This window comes from Chelmon rostratus, chromosome 13 (genome assembly GCF_017976325.1).
Source record: "Chelmon rostratus isolate fCheRos1 chromosome 13, fCheRos1.pri, whole genome shotgun sequence".
In the NCBI taxonomy this organism is placed as follows: Eukaryota; Metazoa; Chordata; class Actinopteri; order Chaetodontiformes; family Chaetodontidae; genus Chelmon; species Chelmon rostratus.
The window spans coordinates 20,987,776-21,014,198 of NC_055670.1; the positions used below are offsets into that span (position 1 = coordinate 20,987,776).

The 26,423-nt window shown below is 42.6% G+C and overlaps 1 protein-coding gene across 3 annotated transcripts in view; it reads right to left on the minus strand.

The window, feature by feature from the left end:
- Positions 1-26,423, minus strand: part of hdac4 (histone deacetylase 4) — a 122,658-nt gene that overhangs the window by 59,770 nt on the left and 36,465 nt on the right. For 2 of the 3 annotated variants that reach the window (XM_041950205.1, XM_041950204.1), the window contains one exon: positions 17,428-17,490. In XM_041950205.1, the coding sequence (XP_041806139.1) occupies positions 17,428-17,490 (63 nt within the window). Of the gene's footprint in view, positions 1-2,613; positions 2,831-17,427; positions 17,491-26,423 lie in introns of those variants that run through there. The other variant, XM_041950206.1, reaches the window with a different exon arrangement.

Consider the following 26,423-nt stretch of genomic DNA (forward strand, 5'->3'; position numbering starts at 1 on the left):
ACCTACTATTTTTACACTATACAATTATTTAATCATTGTGTCTAAGCTGTACAAGGCTGTAACTGTGATTTCCACTAAACAGATTGCAATTAGTTAGAGAGTTCTGCTCTGGATAATTTAAAGGCTGTTTTAAAGTGCTGTCAAAAGATCTGAAACACATCTGTGACATGTCTGACAGTTCCTGGTCAAGCTGACACGGCCCAGCAGGATCGCAGCACTGCTGCAGCCGTATCACGACAGAAACAATGGCAGCTCTCTGAATAACGATCCCCGCAAGCGTGTTTACAGTAAACAAAGCTTTGTGAATGGCAGCAGACAAACAGGGCGACATTCTGCACCCAGCAGGGTGCAGGCACCTGTGAAGTAATTAGTCCAGCTTACAAGGATGGCACTCTGTGAATGTGCCATGAGGGGATGGTGCCGAGCCAACAGGAGGAGAGGTGGATGCACAAGCTGACTCACCCTGACAGCACCGGACATGATAACACAAACATTCCCGCCGCAAGCGTAGCCGAGCAGGTCCCAATATGGACTGGCATTGTCGGTGACATAAGTGCTTTTGTGTAAATGAATACAATATAGAGACGCTCAAGAAAAGGTCAACTACACAAAATCACATGTTCTTTTTCCTCACATGGTCATCATATGATGCAACTCTGCAACTCTAAAATGTCAGTAAGTAAAAATCAGCTTTTTCTATGAATGACAACGACTTAAATATATGCAGCAGGTTGGAAATGTGTGCAAATGTGTAGCATTTACTTTGTGAGAATCCCATGGAGATGTGAGGTTTCCCTACGACGGGCACGACGGGATGATGTAAACTCTGGCTGAACGCGTCAGAAACTGACACAAACAACACGGCTGCTGAAATGTCAGCCTGTGCCTCCTCTTTCCTGTCCCTCATCTATTCATCCATCACTATCTGTGTCCCTCTATCGCTGACTCTTCTCCTCCCTCTGTCCCCCCTCTCATCCCCCTCTCCCATGATCAGGATATGATCATAGATCACACAGAGGGGGTTATTTATAGACCAGGATTCCCGAGGGAGCTCCTCGCCCCACCAGGCATCTATGCACTCAGACGAAACCCCATGCATGTTTAACTCGCAGTTTGTGAGTAACTGAGTGTGCACTCTCATTTAAAATTCAGTAAATGCCAGCAGTGTGTGTGTGTGTGTGTGTGTGTGTGTGTGTGTGTGTGTGTGTGTGTGATAAAAACAAAGCTATGCATAAAAATAAAATGTGACAGCAGTGTAATGCCTGGAAATTAAGAATGAATAGTAATTGCTGACATAGTGTTACCCAGCCGTGAGCCCCTCACATACACACACACACACACACAGGTGCTGGCAGAGGAGGGAGGCAAACGCCATGGCGACTGGTGGGATTGTGGCCAGCGGTTGGTTGGACAGTGGAGGAGGGGTGGGGCTACAGATGGAGGAAGGACCAATGATGGTAGGCAACTAATTCAACACATGGCCCGCATGTGCATTCAGCTCAACCCTTTTACCGTCAAGCCTGGGAAGGGTGTGTATGCATGTTGATATATGTCATTGCACGTCCCTGGAGCCTGCTGTACTGTATGTCACCACCTCTTTGTTTTCTTCATCTCCCTTTTCTCTTTCTCTGAGGACAGCTGGTCAGCGTTAAAGCCATGGAAAGCAACTTCTGCAGTCAGTTAAAACATTATTTAGGGATGATGTATTTTTAAGGGGGGTATGAAGAGATAGACCACACCTTTAACTGGCCTTTTCCCACGAGCTCGTCTGCATACAACCGCATATAGCAGAGACACAACACATAAAGCAAGGCAGCGAGACCTGGAGCCACATGGTCACACTGCATGCGCACTGGCCGCAGACCAAAATACAAACAAAACCCTTATTATCAAATGATGCAAGAGCAGAAAATGCAATCCAGCAGAGAAATCTCAAGCAGAAAAGGGTTTTACTCAAAATTTTTACAAGCGTTTTTGTAAGAACTTCAAATTTCAGATGATTTGCATTTTCTTCAAGCACTGAGCAATCAACAGTGAAATGTGTTCTGCAAGACTGATTTTTTGCAATGAAATTCCTCATTTTGCACAAGAACACAAACTTTCATACATATCCCCCCCCCACACACACACACACAGAGGCACAAACACAAACACACACACATGCGCACAATAAGCTGTGGGGAGGAACAGACGCAGCCACTGCCATCTGCTCCATTCAGTTAAAGGCTGCACTGAGTGGTGCTGAGCAAGAGTCTCCATACATCAGTCCCACTCAATAAACACTGCCACTACTCGAAGCTGCACACCCACACAGCAAATGAACATGCTCACACAAACATACACTCTCTCCTCGAGCGAGCGCGCATACACACACACACACAGTCAATAATCATAGGCTGAATGAGTTTATATAAACAAAAGCCCAGGGCTCACACACGTACACCGACTAAACAATGTACAATAAATCAGCACATGCACAAGAACTCAACAAAGTCATTGTTCACGCACCAACAAACACACGATCAATGACAAACCAGCGAAATCTGAATGAGAATTTCATCCACACACACTATCCAAACAAACAGTACATGCAATAACAACAGGAGCTCTTACCCATCAGTTGTGCTGTCCGGTTGTTGTGCGCTTGTGTGTGTTCGTGTGTGTGTGTAGTGCAGCGTACAGTATCTAAGAGAGCGACAAAGTGTGTGTTTGAAGCCAAAAGTGCGACTCTGAACGGAGCTGTAAAGTCCACTGCAGCGTGAAAACACAGCGGACCAACCTGGTTTTCGTAGTGAGAACAGACCTCTCTCCCTGCCTGTCTTTCACACTCTCCGTCTCTCACTCCACCGCTTCTCTGTTTCTCTCACTGACGTGCTTCGCTCTGCCCTCCGGCTGCCACTCTCTCTCTCTCTCCCTCCCTCCTTCTGTTCCTCCCGTCCCCTCCCACTCTCTCTCCCGTCCCTTCCCACTCTCTCTCCCTCTCTCTCTCTCTCAGTGACATCAGAGGGCAGTCTCAGGCATGTCGAGCATTTTATGGGAGTCTCTCTCTCACTCTCTCTCTCTCTCTGCCTGCGAACACACCGACCAGCGTAGAGGAGGAGGCAGTCAGATTGTGACCACATTCTCATTTGACTAGACAAACGCTGTGCTTTTACAAACCACCTCTGCTTTTTCAGAGCTTGGTGCTTTTGTATCTCACATTTGTTGGTGTGTTACTTGTTGCACACACACATACACACACACATACACACACACACACACACTTCTGGATGCGCTCTCTCTAAAACCCTCCTACACACCAGCAGCCCAGCAGAACAGACAGTTGTTGTGAAGTTGACTTGATGATAATGGATGCTGCTTGGCCTTGCAACTGGAACACTTTACAACCACTGAAGACACACACACGTCTCTGCCCACTGCGCACACACTAGACGCTGCTTACAGCTGGGGCTCAGTATCCAACCTCAATCCTGTTTGACTCCTCTACATTAGCAATTTTTGCCTGGATGCTTTGTCGGTCTTGTTTACATTTTTAAAGCCACAACTAAATAAAGTCTCTAAAAAGCGAGGCGCATTACAAAAGACGGCTGCAATTTGGAGAAGGAAGCCTTAAAGCACCATAAAAGAAACATCTAGGGAGCCGCATCGAAGCAGTTAGCAAAATATTGACAAATAAAAAAATATGCGAGCAATAAGAAATTCTTGCAAAGAAAAATGAGAACAATAAAGAGCGAAACTGAATCAGAGTAGAGACAGATTTAGACATGCATGCCTGAAAAGTGTTTGCAGGTAAGTGATGTGGTTTGGACTGAATGATGATGAGGAGCAATTAGGGCGGTTGAAGGACTCGCCTATCGAGTGGCATCAGAGTCCACCAGCGGCAAGTGCTCCTCTGGGGGTGACACCTGACATATGTCTTGCTGTCATATCAATGGGCAGTTTGATTCTCAGCCAACAGGAGTGCATAAAACAGGCAGTATTGGACTGACTGCAGCATGAATATCGGTTTACTTGACGAGTGTGTAACTGTATAAAAAAAATACCACCCTTGTGGTTGTTTTCAAAATTCTCTACATAAAACTTTAACAAGCTATTGTCAGAATATGTGAATCACTGAATATTGAATGCACCCAAAAGCTAAAGGCAGAGGAGAGTCAAAAGACAGGCAAGAAGCAACAAAGGCACGGCAAAAGAAAAGCACCGACAACCCAACAACAACTCCCATGTGACACAGATCAATATCCTAAAATTACGCACAATGCCATAATCTGATTGATCTAAAAAAAACAATCAGGTATCTCTCCTTGCTACTGCGATATATTTAGAGATTTTAAGAAAATCATGTCTGAATATTTTTTACAAAGAATTGACTACAAAGGGGTTTTTACTTATCCTGACTAATTATACCTCTTGCAATCTCACCAAAGTGAATCTAATAAGAATGATTAAGGTGTAATTTGACCCGAGAGTGAGGGAGATACCTACAGAGTCTTGTGGAGTTGAACCGTCTGTCAGTGTGTTGAGGTGAGGAAACAGATTTATTTATACTTATTCACTTAGTTTCAGTGTCATTTTAAGTCAGACTTGTGTTGTAATATGAGGCACAGTTTAATAACCTTTCTATTGATCCCACTGCTGTCACTCATTTCTTCATGATGCATTCACTTATGTTTTTGTCAAGCATATAGTACAACCCTGATTCCAAAAAAAAAAAGATGGCGATAATGTGCTCATCATTTTTGACATATACTCAACTGAAAACAGTACAAAGATGATATATTTAATGTCTGACCTGATCAACCTAACTGATTTTTGTAAATATCTGCTTCAATGGGGAAGTTGAGGGATGCTCCAAAAACACCTGTTTGGATCATTCCACAGGTAAACAGGTTGATTGGTAACAGGTGATAGTATCATGATTGGGTATGAAAGGAGCATCCTGGAAAGAGAGTTTGTTTGCAAATGATTGCATTCTGTTTTTATTCATATTTTACACACTGACCCAACTTTTGTACACATGTAAAGACTCTGTTAAAGGTCAGTTAACTGAATAAGTGAAACAGAAATGGGCAATCTATTCAAAATATAGAAAGGTATCAACATAACTCTTGAATCCTTACTCTCAATAAAAGGTGACTGGGCTGCTTGTTTACATGGCGTTAAAGAAATCCATTTACTTCATCTAAGTTCATATAAATGCACTGATTTTTGTATGCATTTCCTAATCTAATTTGTGTGTGTCTGTGTGTTTTACTGCATCTGTGTGTGTTTGCAGGAGCTATTTTTGAAGTTCAGCGTAGAATCCAGGAAGCCAAGTTTTGTTTAATCAGACAACACACCCACACACCTGGCTGCGATAAAAGTCTACGTTATCAGCTTGCTGTATGGTGTTGACGTCAGCGGCTTAGCTAAGCTTCATGCAGCCATGACACTGATAACAGCAAACGCTACCGAGTGCAAACCACAATGGCATACACGCACGCACACGAGCACCTCTTTAGAGGAGGGAGAATCACCATCGGGGAGGGAGGGCAGTGACCAGACTGTGAAACCGAAGCAGAAGAGCACCACATGAACTTTGCGGTAAAAATCAATGTATGAACATTAGGTTAGACGGCGAATAACATGGTCAAAGATCAGCGGCGGCGAGGCGGCAGCTTGGCAAACAAAAATGAACAGTGGGACACGTGGAAAAGCTTTTGAAAATGTTTTTTTTTTTTTTTTTTTGGCCATGACAGAGCTTACAAAAGAGGAGAAAAAGAAAAATCCACAAAACTTGTTAAAGACTGCTAACAAGGCACAGGGGCCTGTTTAGATGAGCTGCATATTACGCAAGCAATCAAAGTGAATTTGTTTGTAAGTACAGCAGTTGGCATGAATGTGATCCAGCACAATGCTCTGTACACTGTAACTCACAACAAATAAAATAGTTTCAAGACAAAGAGAACACTGACAAAGAATGTCAAGCATGTGAAACGCACAGAAGATCTTGTACCCTGGAATAAATGGTTCAAACCTTCTTCCATGTTGTGTTTCAAAATGTTTCCGTTAGCTGGAGCTTTTTGCTGCTGTTCATTTTTGTCTCACTAAGACGCGCATCCAGATCTTTATGCATGTGACTCTGTGCCAAAAAGCGATATTGACATAAGCCAACTACCAAAAGTCAAGCCAGTGAGCTGTGGCACAACCTTCAGATCTGTTTTCTAAGAGCCAACGAGCCATAGGAAGTCTAACCTCTCTTTGTACATCTGAGACAAATCAAAGCTCAAATTACATCCACGTCGGTGGAGTCCGCACATACAGACATGTCATTGCAGACATGAATGAAAGCATCTGTAGGAAACCTTGTGTGCAGGTGTGTTGTGTGACCTAATGAAAAGGCAATGAATGTCTATGTGGAAGAGGGCCTCTGCAGTTATTTGCAACTGCCAGTGAGAGAACCAGACAAGGCGATAAGTGAGCATATCCCAGATAAATAGCTCATGTAGCTATCTGCATCAAAGTCAGCGTGCACGTGTGCGTTAAATAATGCATGTGGCATAATGATTGCGAGGCATGCTGAAATACACAGTGTGGCAGCCTAGCAGACAGGACTGATGAATAAGTAATGGACGTGTCCGCCTCGTAATGTACACACGTGTGCACACACACACACACACACAAGCCTGCATGCAACCATAACCACAAGCTGGTTCATGCCCGGGAGAGGGAAAAAAAGACAGCAACTCTTATTTTTATACCCTCCTATGCTCCAGTCATCCCCCTCCTCTCCACAGTGACGGGGGGGGGGTTGCCTTTTTCATCCATCTCCCCTGAGAACCCAAGACCCGACTCCAAATATGTGAGATACTGTGTCGTTTATTATTGATTTAGGTTATTTATAATACACACTCTCACTCACTCTCTCTTCAACCCCCCTTCACATCTCTCTCCCTCTCTCTCTGCCTCCCCATTGATTAGCATCACTGGGACTCTCAAAATACAGACACTAAATCTGAAATTTCTATTTAGAACAATCATTAAACTTTCTAAAATAACCTTTTCCAATATCTCTCTTTGTCTAATAAAAACACAGATTCAGGCGATGCAATGAATTCCTAATGGCAATCAGGACATGCTCAGTTGATGCAGAATATGAGAACCCACCCTTTTAGTGCGCTCCGATGTCTAAATTTAATACTGCTATAAAACACTGCTGCAGTGTAAAAGTATTACTGCGTGCCAAAATCTTGTACTTTCTCCCTCGCATAATCTGCCACTTCTCTCACTTCGCCAATACATGCAACAGACGTGAGGTTATTAAAAAATATTTTCAAAGGCTTAACAGATCAGCACAAGTAGAGAGTCGTGAGCTCTCAGCTGTGTTACCGGTCAGTGTTGTCTGCTGTCTTTGACCTGCTCTTGCGTAGCTAGTAAATACACTCCATTTTCTTTAAATATGTTAAAAAGGAAAGCACAGGCAGGGCAAACTCATATTAAATGGGTAAGTTAAGTTAAGCATTTTATTGCTTTTACATAAGATGAACATCTTTAGACCAAAGACCTAAAAACAGAACGTGTAATATCATTTAACCAAAGCCGTTCAGGAACATTCAAAATGAGGAAATGTTTGGAGCAACTGTATTGTGCTCAGGAATCAACGTACACACAGAGGTCAGGCTCAATGTTGTAAAAAAAAAAAAAAAAAAAAAAGACGGCTTGTCACCAGTCGCTTATATCGACCGACTGCAAGCTCTTCAACCAAAGAGTGATGGCTTTTACTCTGACTTATTTGAAAACGAGGTCTGAAGAGGTAGAATTATACAATTATACTACATGAGAAAAAAGAAGAGATTAGAAGAAAGAACATAATTTTGTGTAGCAGAAATATATTTTTTCTACTTTGCTATGTTTCAGGTTTGAAAAGGCCATTGCCTCCAGTGTTGGAAATAAATGATAAATGGACTGCTTTATGGTAATAATAACAGCACTGTCAAGAAATGCCCCAAGTTGTTGGTCTATAAGGTCATTTGCAAATAGATTTCCAGAGAAAAAACAACTACAAGGCCTGAACTTCAAGTTTGAGCCAGAGAATGAATGGAGCTCTGACCTGGACGGGGGATCTGAGCAGATCGGACCTTCTTCAGGAGCTTCTTCCTGTGTTTGCTTTCTCAATCCCACCTCAGACATGCAACCAATGAGCATTTTTCTCATTTGGCTTTTTTCGGAATTTTGCTGGCTTGGATTTTTTTTTCCGTGTGAAAGACAAACTGAAATAAGCAAATCAAATGCACGCAGCGAAATACAAACTCCTTTCATTTCACCTGTCCTCAGATATCAAGTTTACCTCAAGCTGCCAATCTGATGGCATAACAAGCTCTACAAAGATACCCATACCAAGAATAAACCGTTAACTGTTCTGAGGCCTCATAACACGAAGGCTTCAAAACAGTTTCTTAAAAAGGGAAGACAAAGAGATGTTTTGAGCTGCAGTGGGGAGCTCCGTTCATTCATATTTTACACCCTCTCCTTCCGTCTCAATGGTAATGCCTTCCCAGTCTGCTCAGAGTTTGCAGCAGACAGAGGGCCATTAGCTGTCGGCGATGCTAAACTGAACTTATGAGAGATGTCAGCTTACCACACTGATCCCTGTGTACTTTAAATCACATGGTTCGCAGGAATGGCCCTGTGCACTAAAGCTAGACCCACAAACTCTTAATGTGCAGTGCAGATTATAGCAACCTGCCTAAAATGGGGCTCATCAATATTTCCTTCGGGATTTAAACACACATAGAGGTAGTTAAGACAGTAAAGACAGTTGTAGATATAAATGGAGCACAGCATCAAAAAGAAAGATGAGTTCAGGTATAAGCAAGACAGATTAAAAGATTAAAGATTCATACTGTGAGAAAAAACAAGTTATGGAAAAGAACATGTTCTACTTCATTCTGGTGTAGAGCTGGTGACTCTGGCATTTGTCCAGTTCTTTAACAATGGTCTGTGTTTGATGACATTTCCACTTGTGGAGGCTTGTTTTTGGTGTTTATACCAGTAACTGAAGGGGAGTCTATTCTTGAACTGATGTTTCCAGATGTCCAAGTCTCTTCTCAATAACTTCTTGCAAGTTCAAACAACTCAGAAAACTGATACGAATGATTGTAGACAACAAACCATGATCTATTTCTTCTCTTAAATGAGTTTGTGGTAAAATACAGTCTATCACTGACCGCCATGCTGTAGCCATTAGGCTGTGGGCTTGGCTGTAATGAACTCCTCTTCCCGGACAGGGGAAGGCCCGCCTCTGGTCATGGTGGTGTTGCTGGCCAGAAGCTAACAAACCCCTTGTGAGTGCAAAGCAAAGGTCTGAACCCTGGAGTGGTCATTCATAATAGATAGCTTCCAGAGGACTCCTCTGGATTCATATGGTCCTGCTCAGGCTTTTAAAAGCCTTTACAAAACACACCTCTGCATTAACAAGTGAGTGTAAGAGGAAGTGAAAGGTCAAAGCATGGCTGGAGTCAAATGTACATAATATCCGTCTGTCTGTCTTTATATCTGCACATAAACAGACATACTGTAAATTCACAAACGACACAACTTCAGGATAACTAGTGTAAAATCTGTAATTGTTAACACTGGAAGGACTACAACATCGAATATGTGGCACCCCATGCTAGCTCTAATGGAAATGATAATGTGACTTATTACTGAGCACGGCAGCTGAAAAACAATTCAGAGAACTGTCTGCTGATATTTTCACCTGTCTGTTGTGCCACTGCATATACTAAGCTCGTGAGACATCTGCCTTAAATAGCAGAATGGGAAGGTAACAGAAACCACAAACACGCAACAACAAGTCAGAATCAAACAAGCTGAAATTTGCTCTGCTTGTTCGTAACAGCAACTTGTTAGCACTTACGATGTAGCTTTCAGAGAACTGTAATACTCCATTCTCCAACATAAAATGGATATAAGGACTTGTCCAATTTCAACTTTGGTGACTTGGCATAAAAATTTGCAACTCTGACCAATTGCAGTGGTAATCTTTGAGGGAACGGATATCATATTTGATGTGTTGCACCAGCCAATTTTATGCAACTCCCAAAAAGTAGTCAACTAGTCAGTTAATCTTGGGAGATATATATTTTTTCTTCCATAACAAAAATCAATTCTTGCCTCAAATACAACCAGTAAAGGGTTAACTTAAGCAGTTGGGACCAACCTGGGGGTAGGTGAAATGGCAGAGTCCTCAACTCGTTCTGAGAGACTGTTTACAAATGAGCTGCGAATTGATTGGACTAAACCTTCAGCAATGTCTGAGTTGGGGATACTGTTTGACTACAATAACAAGGCCCCAGTTTTCTTGCAGGTATAGCTTGAGTCTTTCCTTCTCTAACTACCTTAAATCTGTCTATTTAACATGGCATAACAAAGAAACAAACTAATCTATGTTTGCTCTGGTAAAGCATTTCCACACTGTTGGCTGTAGGTGAGCATTGGGACGTACAGCCATGTTTCTGTCTGCCTCTTGCTTTTGCTGCACATCTGATGCTTTAGTATTAGTCTGCAAGGATGCAAAGTGTTGAATAGTGGTTTTGGTAGTGAAAACCCCTGGGAGATGCACCATTGCTTGCAGGTAGTTGTGAGACAGGAGTGGATTGTACAAAATGAAATAATTATCTCATGAGTTGGTTAGAAACCAAGCTTAAGGGCCCACCTATTTGTTTCCATGCAATTTAGGGAGAGATACTCGAAAACCAGACTCATTTGGTGTCACCTTGATTTAATCTAAATATTTTTGGTGTTGTTTGCTGCTAGTTTCGGCAGTTGACAATGTGCCAACCATTAACCCATAAGATGAATATTTGGAATGATAACATTAGCTTTGATAGATGGACACACAAAGACAAACTCAGACTGATGATAGCATGCTTTATAAGAAATATATATTCCTTATTTGTCTCTGTGAATGAATTTTTAAAGTCTGCATTTATTCAAAGACATAATTGACAAACACATCCTCAGTCTCCAGACGTCTAGGTCTCCGAAAAGCCAAAGCCAGCCAGCCAAAGTGGCAAAACACACCAGGCCATATGCAAAATTCATGACATGGTAAAATCTTTTTTCCCTCTACAATATCCACATAACACAAACTCGCTCTCACACACACACATAGTCCAACCTGCTATAGCTGTCAGGATAATGGCACTGATGCAGACAAAGTAGGTTAAGGCATTGCCTGTTCTGCTGGAAGACAAAAACAAGTCTGTCTCTGAGCACTGTGCCACATTTTCTCAGACCCCAATGTGAAGAGTGTGAGTGTGTGTGTGTGTGTGCACGTCTCTTTAACGGGGTTGACATGAAGGCCACAACCTCAGGCGATGTCTGTAGATATCATTAGGCACTAGTACACTGTCTTGTATTCCCTTTAAACTCAAATGTATCTCTCGGGATCAAATCTGAAGTCACCTCAGCTCTCTGATAGCTTTCGGTTTCCTTTAGCACACTGCGTTGAAACTGCTGCTCCAGTAATCTGTGCATGCTGTGAATCTGCTGATATTCAGCTTCCATTTTTATTCCAAATGGAGGCAATTTATTCTGTTAACCGTGAGGTGCAAGAGAGATAAAAAGACAGATTCAAGGAGATGAGATGAAGCAAAGCACGAGAGATTAAATTTCAGTTCATCAGGAGTTCAAGAGAGCCATTTGGAAACATTTCTTGGGCAATGAGTTTGACATGGTTGTTTGTGTGTGTGTGTGTGTGTGTGTGTGTGTGTGTGTGTGTGTGTGTGCGCATGTGTGTGTGTGTGCGCATGTGTGTGTGTGTGAGCCTGATGGTGGCTGAGCAGAAAAGAAGCAGCTGCCCACCGACTCCTGCCTACACCAAACTGGCACCAGGCAGAGGAATCCATGCCAGGTCAGGGAGTGTGTGGGGGAGGTTGGGGGCTTCGGGGGCCCATCTGGGGAACTGGCACCGGGGAGTGAGGGCCGTGTGGGCTCCCTGGTGAGCATGTGTATACAAAACAGGTTGTCTTCCATTAGCAAAAGTGGCAAGTCAAGCAGGTGCTGATTGTGTCTGTTATGGTTGGAGTTGTAGGAGCTAAAATTCACTACAAGGTTGAATCTTTTCGATCTTGAATTAAGACTGCGATCTGATAGAGGGGTGAAGAATCTAATTCGGTCACTTGACCTGTGTTAGAAGAGGAGCATTTGTCGCAGCTTTAAAGCTGAGTAAGTGATGACTTATTTAAGTTATTTGCTGGCAAGTCTGAGGATTTGTGCAGGGCATTGGTACATTTTAATTGAGCTATGATTAAAAGTGATTCTGAGCATCAGTTGCAGTACGGCAAAAACAGTAGGGTTGAGAGTCTGTGTGCAGAAAAGCAGAAGACAAACAGGTGAAATTGAGATCAAAATCTGCCTGCCAAACTCCCAAAATCTTTGTGTGGGGCATGCTCCTTCTCTTTCACAGAGGAAACACAAACACACATATTTGCAATGTCAGGATTAAGGTCAAGCATTCAATCACACACACAAACACAGGCGACAGCAAAGCCCAATGTTCCAGTGAGTAGGGAGGGGGGGCAGCGGGGGTCTGGCCGGCAGACAAGTGTCTTCGCGCGGTCATGGTGACCTACAGACAGGGTGTCCTCTGGAACACACCTCACTCTCAGTCTCTGGCCTGTCATCACTAATTCTGTCCCCTTTTGACTGCTTTCACCCTCGTCTCTTCATGTTTTACAAGTTATCTACAAATGCACATTGTACATAAGTTCAGTGACTAGCAATTTAGGAAGAACTTATAAAAGACCACATATACGGACAAGAGGCTAACTTGTTCAGACCAAACACTGAAAGAGGACAGAAATGTGGTCTAAGTGATTTTGACAATATAATGATATAATGACAAAATGTCAGACGAGTGCTTTGAGTATCTCAGAAAACACTGACCTCTTTCACATATAGCAGCCTCAGCAGTTCTGTCAGTCAAAATGATATTAAGCCCAATAAAGGATAAATCCGGACCGGTACTACCGACTTTTACCACTAGGTGTTGCATGCCAATCAGCCACTGCCTAGCAGAACATAACAATGATGAATGAGAGTGCAGCGGCACCACAGGAACTGAGCGACACATCAGTTTTTTTTTCTCACAACAACCATTCAGCTTAGCTTCTTGGTTGACACAAGCGGCAGCATCCGGGGCCGAAAAATTAAGCAAATGCGGAAGTGCCAAAAACTGCAGTTTCTCAAATGGCCACTTGAGGCTGGCTCCAAAAGCGAGTCAATCCCCATAGACCCCTAGACTAAAATTCAAAAGAGAAGTAAACATGTTTACAACCTGGTACAAAAAATCATTTTGGTCTCCACAGCTGATTTATCCATTCATGAAATTGGTCAGGGGGTGAATTTTCATACAATATACTGGTTCAATCTAGATTAAGGCTTAAATTTATGTGTAATTATGGACATGGCCACTTTGAGTGACAGCTGCTAGGTATCAGCAACCAGGCTCCAAAGCTTCTGATAGGAGTATACAGACATCGCACAGACTCGAGAACCTTTTCTAATCCAGGGTCAGGAGTTGGTTGAACAACATAAATACATGGATCCATCCTGCCTCAGATCCATGGTTAAGGCTGATGGTTGTGGTGCAATGGTGTGGGGAATATTGCTTGGCGCATATTTGGCACATTTGGCCAATTAATATCAACCATCTTCCAATAGCTACTTCCACAACACGCCATGTCACAAACCACACATCAGCATCAAAGTGGTTCCTCTTTGATGGTTGGGTTTATAACAATGAGTTCAGTGTAGGGGAGAATCTCAGCAGTAACGTGCAGCCAATAAATCTATGATTCGTGATGCTGTCATGTCAGCGTGGACCAGAATCTCAGAGGAATGTTTCTAGCACCTTGCTGAATCTGTGCAAAGACAAATCCAAGCCTGCACCTGAGTGCACATCGACCAGCTTAAGATGCAGACCGAACATGTAAAATCAGAGGCCAAATGAGCACAGAAATAGAAATCACAAACTGAGAAATGAGAGAGGAGACTGGAGTTAAGTGCGACAGAAAAGAGAGAGGGGTGGCGATATGTGTGTGTGTGAGAGAGAAAGGTTTGAGATATGGAAATAGAGAGAGTGAGAATGAAATTAGTGTAGTCCAAAAATACGCTTCTCTCCACTTTTTGTGATTTCCTTTCCAGAGTTTTGAAATGGTAATGAGCCTGCTGATATTTGCATAATGTGCCTTCCCTCATCCTTCTTTTTCTACTTATCCAGGCCCTCTTCTCCTCAAATTGCTGTTCTCCTCCCATGTCGCTCTCTTCCTATCTCTTTTACCATCTCCATCTCCCTCCCATCCACCTCCATTCATTGCATTTATCCTACCTACTCCTCCCTCTCGCAGGTTCTTAAGTGCTCAGAGATAACTGACAACTCTAAATAAAGAGAAGCCGTTCTGTCAGAAAACAGAAGCGGGCCAACAGGTCTGCCACTTTCTGTGTGAACAGCTCTTCATCCTTCTCTCTTAACTTGCTCACCGCCTCGCATTCTGCTAAGCCTTAATATCAGCACCGTGTGGACGGAAAATGGACATGTGCACAAAGCATTAAGACTAAAAACCTAAAAGAGACAACTGTCATGTTTCCTGACAGTTCCCAACAGTGCACACCAGGCCGTGATGAAAGGAGCCATAACGAAGCCCTTCTGTGAGCTACAAAAACACTTCTGGTCCACATTATCTGTCGCTTCTTCTCCTCTATTTTCCCATCCTCTTCTCCCAATTTGTCCCCCCTGACACCCCCTTCCTCATCACTTCTCTCACCTTCCCCTCACTCCTCCTCACTCCCTGCAGTGTCTGTGCTCTGACAGTTATGTGTTAGTGGAGCGTGGGCTGCTGCTAATTTGTGCAGAGTGGAAGAAAGCTGTTTTGGCTTGGGGAGAAAGGAGCCTAGTTTAGGCTATACAGTGGGATGCATGCAAACACGCAGACAAACACACACAGACACACAAACACATCAATACATGTTTATCTGGTCTTTTAGTTTCGCTCCTGATGTCATGTGTGCGTTCACGGATACAAGCAGCTGCTCAAACCCACATTCGTGTCTAAGTGTGGAAGTGACTCTGAAAGGTGCTGACCTTTCTGCTCCTCTTATAGTGCCTCCTCCTGTGCACAATTTAGTCATTCTGTTTAATATGCACCCAAATCTGTCTCCATCGCAGAGTCTTCCTCATCCTCATCCTCCTCCTCCAGCCTGCTCTTCATCATTTTCACATTGTCAAATGAGTCATTTACTCTGATTGATGCTCATTCTACTTTTGATCCCCAACTTATCTGTAATAAAAATGCACACACACACACACACACGCACAAGCGCACGCACACACACACAGACACACACACACACACAGGTAACTTTAAGGCCACCAGAGCAGGCTGCAGCTGTGGCCGTTTTATTAGGTTCTGTGTTGAAATGGACTTAACAGCATAGAACAAACACATGCACACGCACACATACACACACACATACACACAAACAAGAAGTGTTACTGTTTCTCTTGGCACCCACTTAATCAATTCTAACACATCTCATGAATGTGTTAATAGAGCATTGTACTGTACTCATTCCAATAAAATGCTGTTGTCCTTTTTTTGGCAGGCATTTTAAAACTTAGTTATTATTAGGGCTGTACCAAACTCTGAAATTTCCAAAACTAATTTGATTGAGCCATTCAGTCTGATTTAACGAGGAAGCACATAGTAAGCATGTACTAGCCTTAACACCTGACCTACTAAACTCCAAGATGCCTTGGTTTTGGCTACAAATTGTGGAAAATTGTCTGTGGTTTCTTCACATTTCAATATAGTACGAATCTGTGAGATGCCTTAAGCCTGCATCTTGTCCATTGCGCTGGAAATATTCAGTAAAACTGTATTTTAATGTTATTGACATTTAAACAACAATTGGCACTCTGGTAAGAGTGAGCGGAAGCTAGAGACTAATTTCACACTTTTATAATTTGTTAAATGTTATTTACTAAAGCAGAGAAACAATAAAAAAAACCTGTCACCTTTGCTACACCCATTCAATAGCTACAGATACATTACAAAAAAATACATTAAAAACAGAACCAGCCCTGCTTATCATACAGTCCGTGTATAAATTGTAATTAAAGTGATAAGTAAATCTGTTTGTGAAATGCCAGTTGGGTTATAAGTGAGGAATATTGAGTTTATTGGGAGGATGAGTGCTTACAGGATTGTTTTTGTTGCTTGCTGAAGTTGTTTTGTGTTTGTTTGTGTGAATGGGCCTGTGTGTGGGGGAACAATCCCTTCATACAGGGGTGTGCTTCTGACAAGGGTCTACTCAACATGCATTCAACTCGAATTGGCCTCATTCATATGAGACATCTGTCACAGGTTTCTGTCTCTCTCTCATATGATTAAATTATTCATATTCCTTTTAGAGATGCCTAGTCACCAAAGGTAGGTATCTCGCCCGCATCCAACCCAGCATGTGACCCGCATCACTGTACTGGTCTAAATGGGATATGAGTGTTTAAGTGTACATGCATTACACACAATAAATGCCTAACAAGCAATAAAATGATCTTTTATCGTTGCATCATTTCAAGAGCTTTCTAGCGCCACATTATTGATGAACTAATTCTATTTTTTTCTACCTTTCTGAAAAGCTTATCGTAAAAGGGCTCCACACAAGCACACACACACACACGCACACGCACGCACAAGCATACAGGCTGAATATGTGCATAACTTGTCGGTGTGTTGATGCAGTTTTGTGTGTCACTGCAACAAGCAAACATGCTATTAACAGGCTAAAGCTCCAGGTCTTGGCAACCGTATCCGTGACATCACTGCTGCATCAGCATTTCCTCCCGCCACATGGGACAAACATACCGCTTGTGGGTTGATGACATGCTGATGTGGCGTGATTATCCCACGTTCCTGTCAACAAGAGCGTGAAGTTCCAACAAAATGTCTCGCTTCTCGTGCACTCTCACGTACACGCACGTGTGCGCTGGCATGTGCAGTGTGAATTCTAAAAGGAGTCGGACACTGAATAATACATCGCCATGTGCTAAAAACAACGCGCAACGTCAGCTGGTGGAAATGATTACATACCCAGGAGTAAATGATAAGTTTCCTCATAAACAGACACTGACAGAGTGTATTCTTGAGCCATACATTAGCCAGCGAAGGCAACCGCTATAGCGCCAAATCCCCCATTGAGCCTTGATGTTCTGTAATCACATGCGGCGTATCACACATCGGTAGAGCCAAAGACATGACTACATCAATCACTCAGCTCTAGGCGAGAGTGTTTCTGAAGGAGTAGGGATGCACCAAAGTTCAACTGGTATAAAAACCTAGTCCACATGCATTTCAGAGACACACACACACATAGATTTCCTACCGAAATGGTTGAGTGCAGTTGGTTTAAGAAGTTCCAGAGGCTGTTCGTTGCTGGTCAAGCCACCTGTCAGAGAGTAGAAAAGGACATTTTAAAATCATTAAAATCACCACATGAATAGATCCAAACCAAAAACATCTGTCCTCAGCTCCCAGCTAAGAGAGGTGTAGCCAACTGCACAGGGGTAGAGAGAAACCAAGAGGATGAAGGTGAGTCAGAAAACAAGCAGCAGAAAGTGACAAGCAGATGTGTACAGCAATGTCATCTGTTCAACAGAGTGAGAGAAGGAAGGAAAAAGCCTAAAGTGTAGCAGACTCTCACACAACACGAATAAGTTCCCCCAATTAACTTATTCACAGTTTATCAGAATCTAAAGCTTGAAAGAGGCTTCGTAAAAGAAAGTCATCCCAAGAAAAAAATTCAGTTATAGCTCAATGTAATGCAGAATTAGATTAAGATTCATTTCAACCATCCTTGCTGGTCCTCAATAGTGAGAGTATTAGGGTGCACATGAAATTAAGAAGGGATTACAAAATTCCCATAATTTGGTGAAATGTGAGGGGGAAAATGTACAAAACAGAAGATAAAAGATGTTCACAAGCTAGATATCACAGTGCTTACTAAACATAATAAGCCTTAAGGATTGCAGGCTTTTCTTGTCTTGACTTTGCTACTAGCTGAAGCTCTGAAGGGAATATGCCCCCCTTGAACTATTAATCAGGTGTTAAACATGATAGATTATTTTCATGGATGGATCTGACCCTGGGTTTGGCCCAAACAACGCAAACAGTGAAGTTAGGAAAGTGTGCATACAAATTGTTGTGGCAATGACAGAAGTCGAGTTCGAGATACATCAGACACTCTGCTGCGCTACAATGCGTGCACATGCCATGTGACCAGCTGTACATTTGTGCTAAATGTTGAGCGTCGGCAGCGGTTACATGTTGTAAGTGGTTCAGTTAGGGCAGACTGACGTGTAAAATGTCAAATAACAAAATGTCAAATAACAAATGATAGCTAGCTATTGGACACAACAGTCAAAACAGTTCCGTAAAGTGTGACGTGAGTAGTAAATGTAGACACACCATGTTTACAAGGCTGTCATAACTCAGGATGGTGAGGTTCTATCGCATAGACAGTGAAGAAATCACATCTATGACAGGGACGGACTGGGGACTCACATTGATCTGAGCTCTCCGTCGTGGACGTCGACAATGATGATGCTCTTGCAAGCTTTGCAGGTCTTTTATTTTGCATGCATAATTTAGCCTGTAATGTGTGTTTAACACAATTTTGTATTCAAGCAAATAACCGTAGAACAGAAGAAATTTAAGTTCCCAGGATAAATTCTGAGAAGTGCTTTGTACAACATTGGCATTTATTAGATGTGAATCATTAAGACTTGCATCAAATTGAATGTGGAGATCAGTGCTGATATCCAGCGTGATCCACTTATGTGAACACCCTAAAACACAGTGCTGAACCGCTGAACGTCGCACCTCTTCGTCATTTTGTTTTAATTTCAAATCCCATTGATGGAGTGCAGCCAGCACAATTAAATTCATATCAATGTCTTGATACTCTCTGACTGTACTGTACACACAGAACAGACTATTATTAACAACACACATTTCACAGCGTTTCCCAGGATACCATCAAGTAGAAATGTTGGTTTTTAGGTGACGCTGCCAGGCAGCAAACAGTCTTTTACTCAGGTTTCCAAAGCCACCATTCTCGTTCCCTCTGCCCTTGAATTCAAGCTCTTTTTGTTGAACGAGTCTTTGTGCTCACGACACAAACTTGTCACCATATTTCTGCCCCCACCTGCAAACAGCTAGGCTGAAATTATGTCATCACTCAGTTTATCACTCAGTTTATCCTTAAGATTGGCAGCTCGTACGGATGCTGGGGTCAGCAATCCTGCAATTATCACCACTTTCAGGAAGCACACTTACAGTCACACATTTCAAACTTTTCTTAAACTCAGTGGGTGTCGGTGCAGGCACAGCAGGCTGCATTTAGAGTTCAGTTAAGAAAGTGTGCAAGACAGGCACATATGGTCTAAGTCTAAAACTGATAAACAACTTTTTAAAGACGGCAACACTTTTCAAACTCCGAAGACTGAGCGTGACTGCAAGTATCTCAGAACTCTCCATCGCTATCATTCCTGAACCAGTGGAGACAGAAAGAAAACTTCATGTGGAAAGAAGGAAAATGTGAGAGGAGACCATGTGCTGTGTCACACACCAACGAGCAGCAGCACATGACATACCCACAACTACTATGGATTTTGTTTTTCTGGGTTGCTAGGCGCTATTTTCAGCCTAAGCAGACTGCTCCATGATTAATACATGATGGAGGGAGGGGCTGAATTAAATATTCATATCTTACGCACAAACACAGACCAAATGCATATTCTTGAATTTCATATTCCGGGCAAAGCTGGCTTCTTTTGTTTCTTCAACAACAGTAGATGCTAACGCACAAAGACGCACAAAGCACAAGAAAAGCTGACAGAAACAAACAAAAAACACATCCGTGGCTGCGGATTGTAAGGGGACACCTGAGACTTTCTCTAGAGGAAGAGAAGGAAAAGAAAAATAAAGAACGGGAGTATTAAATGAATGCTCAATGTGTGTGTGCATGTCTGTGCATGTGCGTGTGTGCATGTCAGTTGGGTGGCAGCGGCAGATGGCAGAAAGACAACACCAGAGTCCGATAGGCGAGAGACAGGCCAAGCAATCACACACTCAAACACACACACAAAGGGAGAGCTGAGAGTCTTGGTGAGTGCTTTGCATCTTCCCTCTGATACACTTAATACTGGCCAAGTCTATTTTTCATTTTGCTCTCTGGCCCCCTTGAAACTCTTCGCAAAGACTGACTCGTAAATTTGCATACCAATGTGTATGTATGTGTGCGTGTGGGTTCATGTACAGACAGATTCTATACAAAAGAGAAGAATGCACATAAATGTGTATATTTATCTCTATGTGTACAGGAAACATATGTCATGGAAACCAGGCAGGTTTATAGGTTGTCCACCCATGACTGAGCAGACTGTGACCTCTGACGCCCGGAGAGGAAGAGAGGCCAAATGCTCTCTGTCTTAACAAACAGTGATGAGAGAAAATCTCCATGGAAACCACAACAAACAAATGTGCAGAGACAGAGCGAGAGAGACTCTTGCACAGGCAGTTAACAGTGTTCTTCCAAACCTATTTTTACAATTATTAACACCAGCATAACACCTAAATAGCCTGCCTGTCTTATAATCTGACAAAAGTCTGTTATATACTTGCTTTTAAAAGCACACAGGCACAGACTAGAGGCCACAATGCGAACCGCTGTTCACATACTTTCTGCATACAAGGTGGGAAATGAATGCAGAATAGTCCTTGGTGAATAATTGGAGTAGCCTTGTTAAGAACCTAATATGTGTACAATGTAAGCATAACATGGCGATGCTTGAGGAGGTTACTATTGTTAATCAGATCACAGCCAAAAAAAAAAAAAAAACCCAAGCAGCAGGAGCAACAAGTTCTACCACTTTCTCTTCATTACATTCAGCCATTGTTTTTGTCATTTGATAAGAGCTTGCTGACTGCTTTACTTCACAACCTTATATGCCATCCCCACCATTCACATGCTTATTTGAATCTGGATGACTCACACCAATGCTCCAAGAGCTTTAAATACAACGACAATAATGTTTTCAGTCATTAACAAAGAAAAAAAATCCAACCATTGAATTGCTTTTGTGAATTGTAAATAGAGTATCTTTTGGTTTTTGACTGCTGGTTAACCAAAAACAAGCAATCTGAAAAAAACCTTGGTGTGTGGGAAACTGAGAGGAAAAGAAATGAAAAATTGGATGATGACAACTCACTGAATTACTAGTAAAACTGTACATAAATCTGGTTGTTTAACATTTCCCCGTTTTCCAAATACTAGCAAAGTATTAGACAAATTTTGACCTCATGGTGGTGCTACAGGAAAATTCAGGGGATCACTGCAGTAAGTTGGATTCATCACGTGGGAACCATGTATGTCTGTGCAAAACCAAATGGCAATCCATCCAGCAGTTGTTGAGACATTTCCATCCGGACCAACCAGCTGACAACACCATCCCTAGAGCCATGCTGCGAGCATGGCGAAAAATCCATGTTGGGTCCAATTGGTTAATCAATGGGGTACATCTGGACAACTATTTTGGTGACAGTGTGTAATCCTCCAGGGAACCACTGGTCTTATTTCCACCATCTCACTCCTGATGTACTGTCTGTAGCCGCAATGCACGAGGAGCCTGTATGCACTGTCCACTCTGGAGTAGACACTGTGAGTACAGCCACACATTTGCTTGTGAAGCACTCTTATCCGCTCTAAACAAGGTACTTATCCATCCCGTCCAAGCCACGTCATCGCAGTCTCAGAGTTTGACTGAACAGTTGTCCTCTCCACAATACAACTATTATCTGCTGTTACAGCGGTAAGAAGAGATAAAGTTCAAGAGAGATGAGACAGAGAGGTTCACTCCCTCTTACAGCTCATTCTGTGGCCTGAGCTTCCGCTCTGCTTGTACTGTTGGTACTGGTTTGATGGAAAGAAAGGCCCTTGAAATGGCATAGAGCTTTAGTGGGAAATCAAGCCATAAAAAGAGGTATTTTTGGATGGTTTACTGCATCAGCAAGGGATATGGAACATTTTGTATAATTCATTTTTAAGACTATTTAGAGCAAACGCTTTTTGTGCATCATAATGTATGCAGCAATATGTTATTATGTAAGTCAGTAATGTCCTCCGGGGTGTTATTGCTGAACAGAGATGTAGCAGTTACAATGCACGACGCTGTTACTGTGGGAGTCATGTGGACACTTTAATGTGTTGACCTATGTGACCTGTGCCATATGCATGCCCCTCAGCAACAGTTAAGCATATTCTGTCTCCCCAGTGACATGTAGGAATACAGATACCGCCAGTAAAAATACATATATACCAAGAAAAAGTACATGCATGGCTCCGAGCCCAGGCAGGAAAGTGATTTGCTCTTTTTACATGTGTCACATCCCATTTGTAAAAGCCTAGATGTGTCGACAGACTTGCTTGTGGATAGACATACGTGATCACCACATGGAAAAGGAAGAGACGGAGTGCCAAGTTACCGACGTCTGGCAAGAGGACAAGTTGGCTCAGAGGCCAGCAGGAAGCAGGAGTGCCTGCTTCAGTGGATACACACCCGGTGTACAATGGTGAGGAGAACCCTTCCATGATGTAGGAAAAGACACACAGAGCACTCGTGAACTGTCAGAAAAACACAAAGGCACACAGTGCAGATGGATGTATACGCAAGCACACCTTTCCGCCTGCTACTGTAGACCGTGAAGGTGCCAAGTCACCGTGTTCTGGGCCACCTTTACCTCCACCTGACTTCCAATCACCACATCAGTGTGCCAGCCACGGCAACCTGTCTGGTCCACTACAACTCAGTCTGGTGTATTCTGAGCCCTTGATATCAGCCTCAGAGCTCTGGCACCCTTCGCTCTGCCAACTATGCCATCCTGTCTGCTGAGGCTCCACCAAAATTGCCCTTCTGCTGCAACCAAACTCGGAGCCAGTCTGAGAGCGCGCCAGCCACACCAACCTGTCACCGCCACTCTAAACCACAAGATAACCTGCTGGGAAGCCGACATATGAGGCGATTCAATCCAAAATTGAGATATCCATCAAGTGATTGCAAACAAAATCAGCTCTTTTTCACAGGCTAGTATGCAATTTCATTAGTTAGTTACTGAAGAGATGCTTTCTCTCTATAAGGTGGACTCCTCATGGACACATAAGTCTAATCTTTCTATTTGAAATAATTTCTTTACATCCTGATGGCTCATAAGAACCATATAAACAACTCAGTGACTCATGAGCTTGATGAGAAGTTCTCCTAACCTGACTCTACTGGAGGAGTTCATTGTGTGTGCCCTTGAACCTCCCAACACTGGTAGGTGCCAGGTTGTCAAATATGTCCTGCTGCCTCGTTAATAGCAGCAAGTCAAGCTTCCAAAACCGCTGCCAAATCTCTGCACCAAGTTAACCTTGGTAGAACACCATTTCCCTTGCATCCCAAGTTGCTAGCATCTATCTATTAAGTGTACTATGCAGTGTTTTGTTATTTACCACCATTCAAACATTCACTTGAACAGTTTGGTCTACGCACTGGAGGAGAACCAATACATCGTACCAGTGTATATGTCTGGGGGGGAATAATAAGAAGCTGCAGGACTTAAATGATAAATTAGGTTTGAGGTTAATTAGAAACACTGTCAGCACTACACAGTTTTTCCACCAGAGAGCCCTGACAAGTTTCAACTGTAAAATATCCAGCTTAGTATGTATCTTGCTTGTGATAAAAATCATACACTCCTTCCAGAAAATTAACAAATAGCGAAGAAAATTCAAGTTTGTTCTACGTTTAAATAACTATGTTGGCTAATAAAGGCAGTGAGAGCCAAGAAGCTGGGGCCAAACTGTGGCATCTTTGGTTTTTATTTCCTCATCTTCTGAAACACGTCACTCTATATTGCACATAAAGGGAATTTCTGTTTTGCAATATGAATGAAATAGAGAGCAGGAAATTGATTTTCTAAGTTTTTTCTGGTACTTTGAAGGTAATTGGTCTGAGTGCAGGATTAAACCCATGCTAAAACCACTTGTTGGTGTTGCGGCCATGGTTACCTAGTACTCAGCACTTCCTCTGAGCATTTTAAACCTATACGACGAACCACAACATTTAACTTTATTTTTACCAATGGACCTTCCAGGAGTGTGTGGTTGTACATTTTTATATGACTCAGTACACGTGAGGAGGATGAAACGCTAAATGTGACAATTAATCATGCTATGGATTTTAGGTCAGTTGGTGCCACCCTTCAAACCATCACTTTTGCTGAGCCTGACACACACAATAACTGTTCAGAAAGAGAGGCCATGTGGTCTGGCAGCAGGCAGGCAACACAAAGTCCATTGGGAGGCAGGAGATCCCCGTGATACCCAAGACGGGTGTGTGTGTGTGTGTGTGTGTGTGTGTGTGTGTGTGTGTGTGTGTGTGTGTGTGTGTGTGTGTGTGAGAGAGAGAGAGAAAGGGCTGAAAGTGTACTAAAAGGATCAGAGACATCTGTGGAGGAGTGGAGGGGTCACTGGGCGGAGAGAAGGGCCTTTCTCTTTGTAAGAGCATAACACCTGGACACATGATGGGCTTCACTTAGTGGTTACACAATAGGTCACAAATATTATAATATACACGTAGTACGCAAGTCTTAAATATACACATTAATGTCACTCGGGTAAAGTCACTCTCCGTGTGTGCTCCAAGCTCTGCCTCCACAGGAAAGAGGACGCTGTGTGCCAAGTATTTGTCTCCATCAGATTTTACACTGAATATCCCAAAAACGTGGCCTTTCCATCCGAGACAAATAAAACCTGACAATAAACACATGCAAATCCACCTGAGCAGTCAAACCTCCCCGTTCACGTTGTTGCTTGTTGTGTCTATGTCGCCACAGGGTCACATTTGGTCGAGCTCTGTTAAGTTCCTGTGAGGACAAATAGCAAACTTTCCAAACTGTAGTATCCAAAGCATCTGTGTTTGTTGTGACCGCGAGCTTGGACCAAAGCAGTGATTACTTGTTGTGGAGAGATCATGTAACAGACTCAAAGGAGGATGAAAGTGAACAGGAGTTCCAGGCTGGATCTCAACTCTGGATGTCTGGGCTAAATTGTGCATCTTTTAGCTTCTGAACTTGTTTTTCACATCGCACAAAAATGAAAGAGACCTTATTTAGACGATAAAATGTACTCTCGAGCCTTATCACCTCCAGCTACACTGCACGCAGAAAGCTTCAGGTTAAAAGGCAGGACTGAAGCCACCATGATGATGCCAAAATAACCCACAAGTATGAGACTTACTAACTTATTGAGTTTTACCTTGCAAGAAAAAAGTCCATGTTAAAAAGAGAGACAAATGTAGACTGGACATGACAAGCCAGTTACCTCACCAGGCTGCAAACCACAGCAGTTAATTGCACCTTTTGTGTCTTACAGCCTGTTTTCACAAGGACTGTGTTCACCGTGTCGATGCCTGGAACATGGGTGTGATTCCCAACATGTCCAGTCATGTTGCATCAGGCTAAGTGTCTGTTGCAGCCACCAGCTTGGAAGATCACAGTGTGTGTCTGTGTGTGTGCAGGTTTTTGAGGCCTGTGATTAGTTTGCATCTCCCTGTATGCTGTGTGTGTGTGTGTGTGTGTGTGTGTGTGTGTGTGTGTGTGTGAACAAACAAGGTAAAAGCTACAGCCTGTGTATGCTTCTTTGAAGTTGTGCTGCAACAGGGCTGAATTACAATGCAGAAGGATTACTTTATTTAGAGCATGTTATTTAAAGCTGCACTAATCAATTTCCAGCCACTAGGGGGAAGAAGAACCACAACACAAGCTAACAGACATACAGTTCTGACATATTATTTCACTATAAAGTTGTTAAGGCTATCTCCTTATCTCTGGTCTGGTCTCAACTAACATCTGAGAAACATATTTGAGTATTATGGTCTCTTTAAAGTTCAGTGCTAGACAGGTATAGCATATTATTGGATTCATCAGACCTCCAGATGAAAAATTAGTGCCACTCTGACTCAACCATACTGTGAATGTTCTGCAAAACCAAGCCCTTATAGTACAATACACTATAGTATAGTGTATTGTACCATAAATAAAGTCAGTTTATAGTATAGTACAGTATAGTGACTATACTATACTATACTATAAACTGTCTTTACCTAACATCTCTCAGACTAAATGTGTGCCATTGACAAGAACTCATCAGCAGGAGAGGGGTTGAGGACATTCAGTTTAAATTGAGGTGGATTTTCTAAAAAGTCCTTAAGATAAGGAAGATAAGCTTTAATTTAAGGGAAGAGTGAAAGCAAATGGAACCCAACCCTGCTAAAAACACAA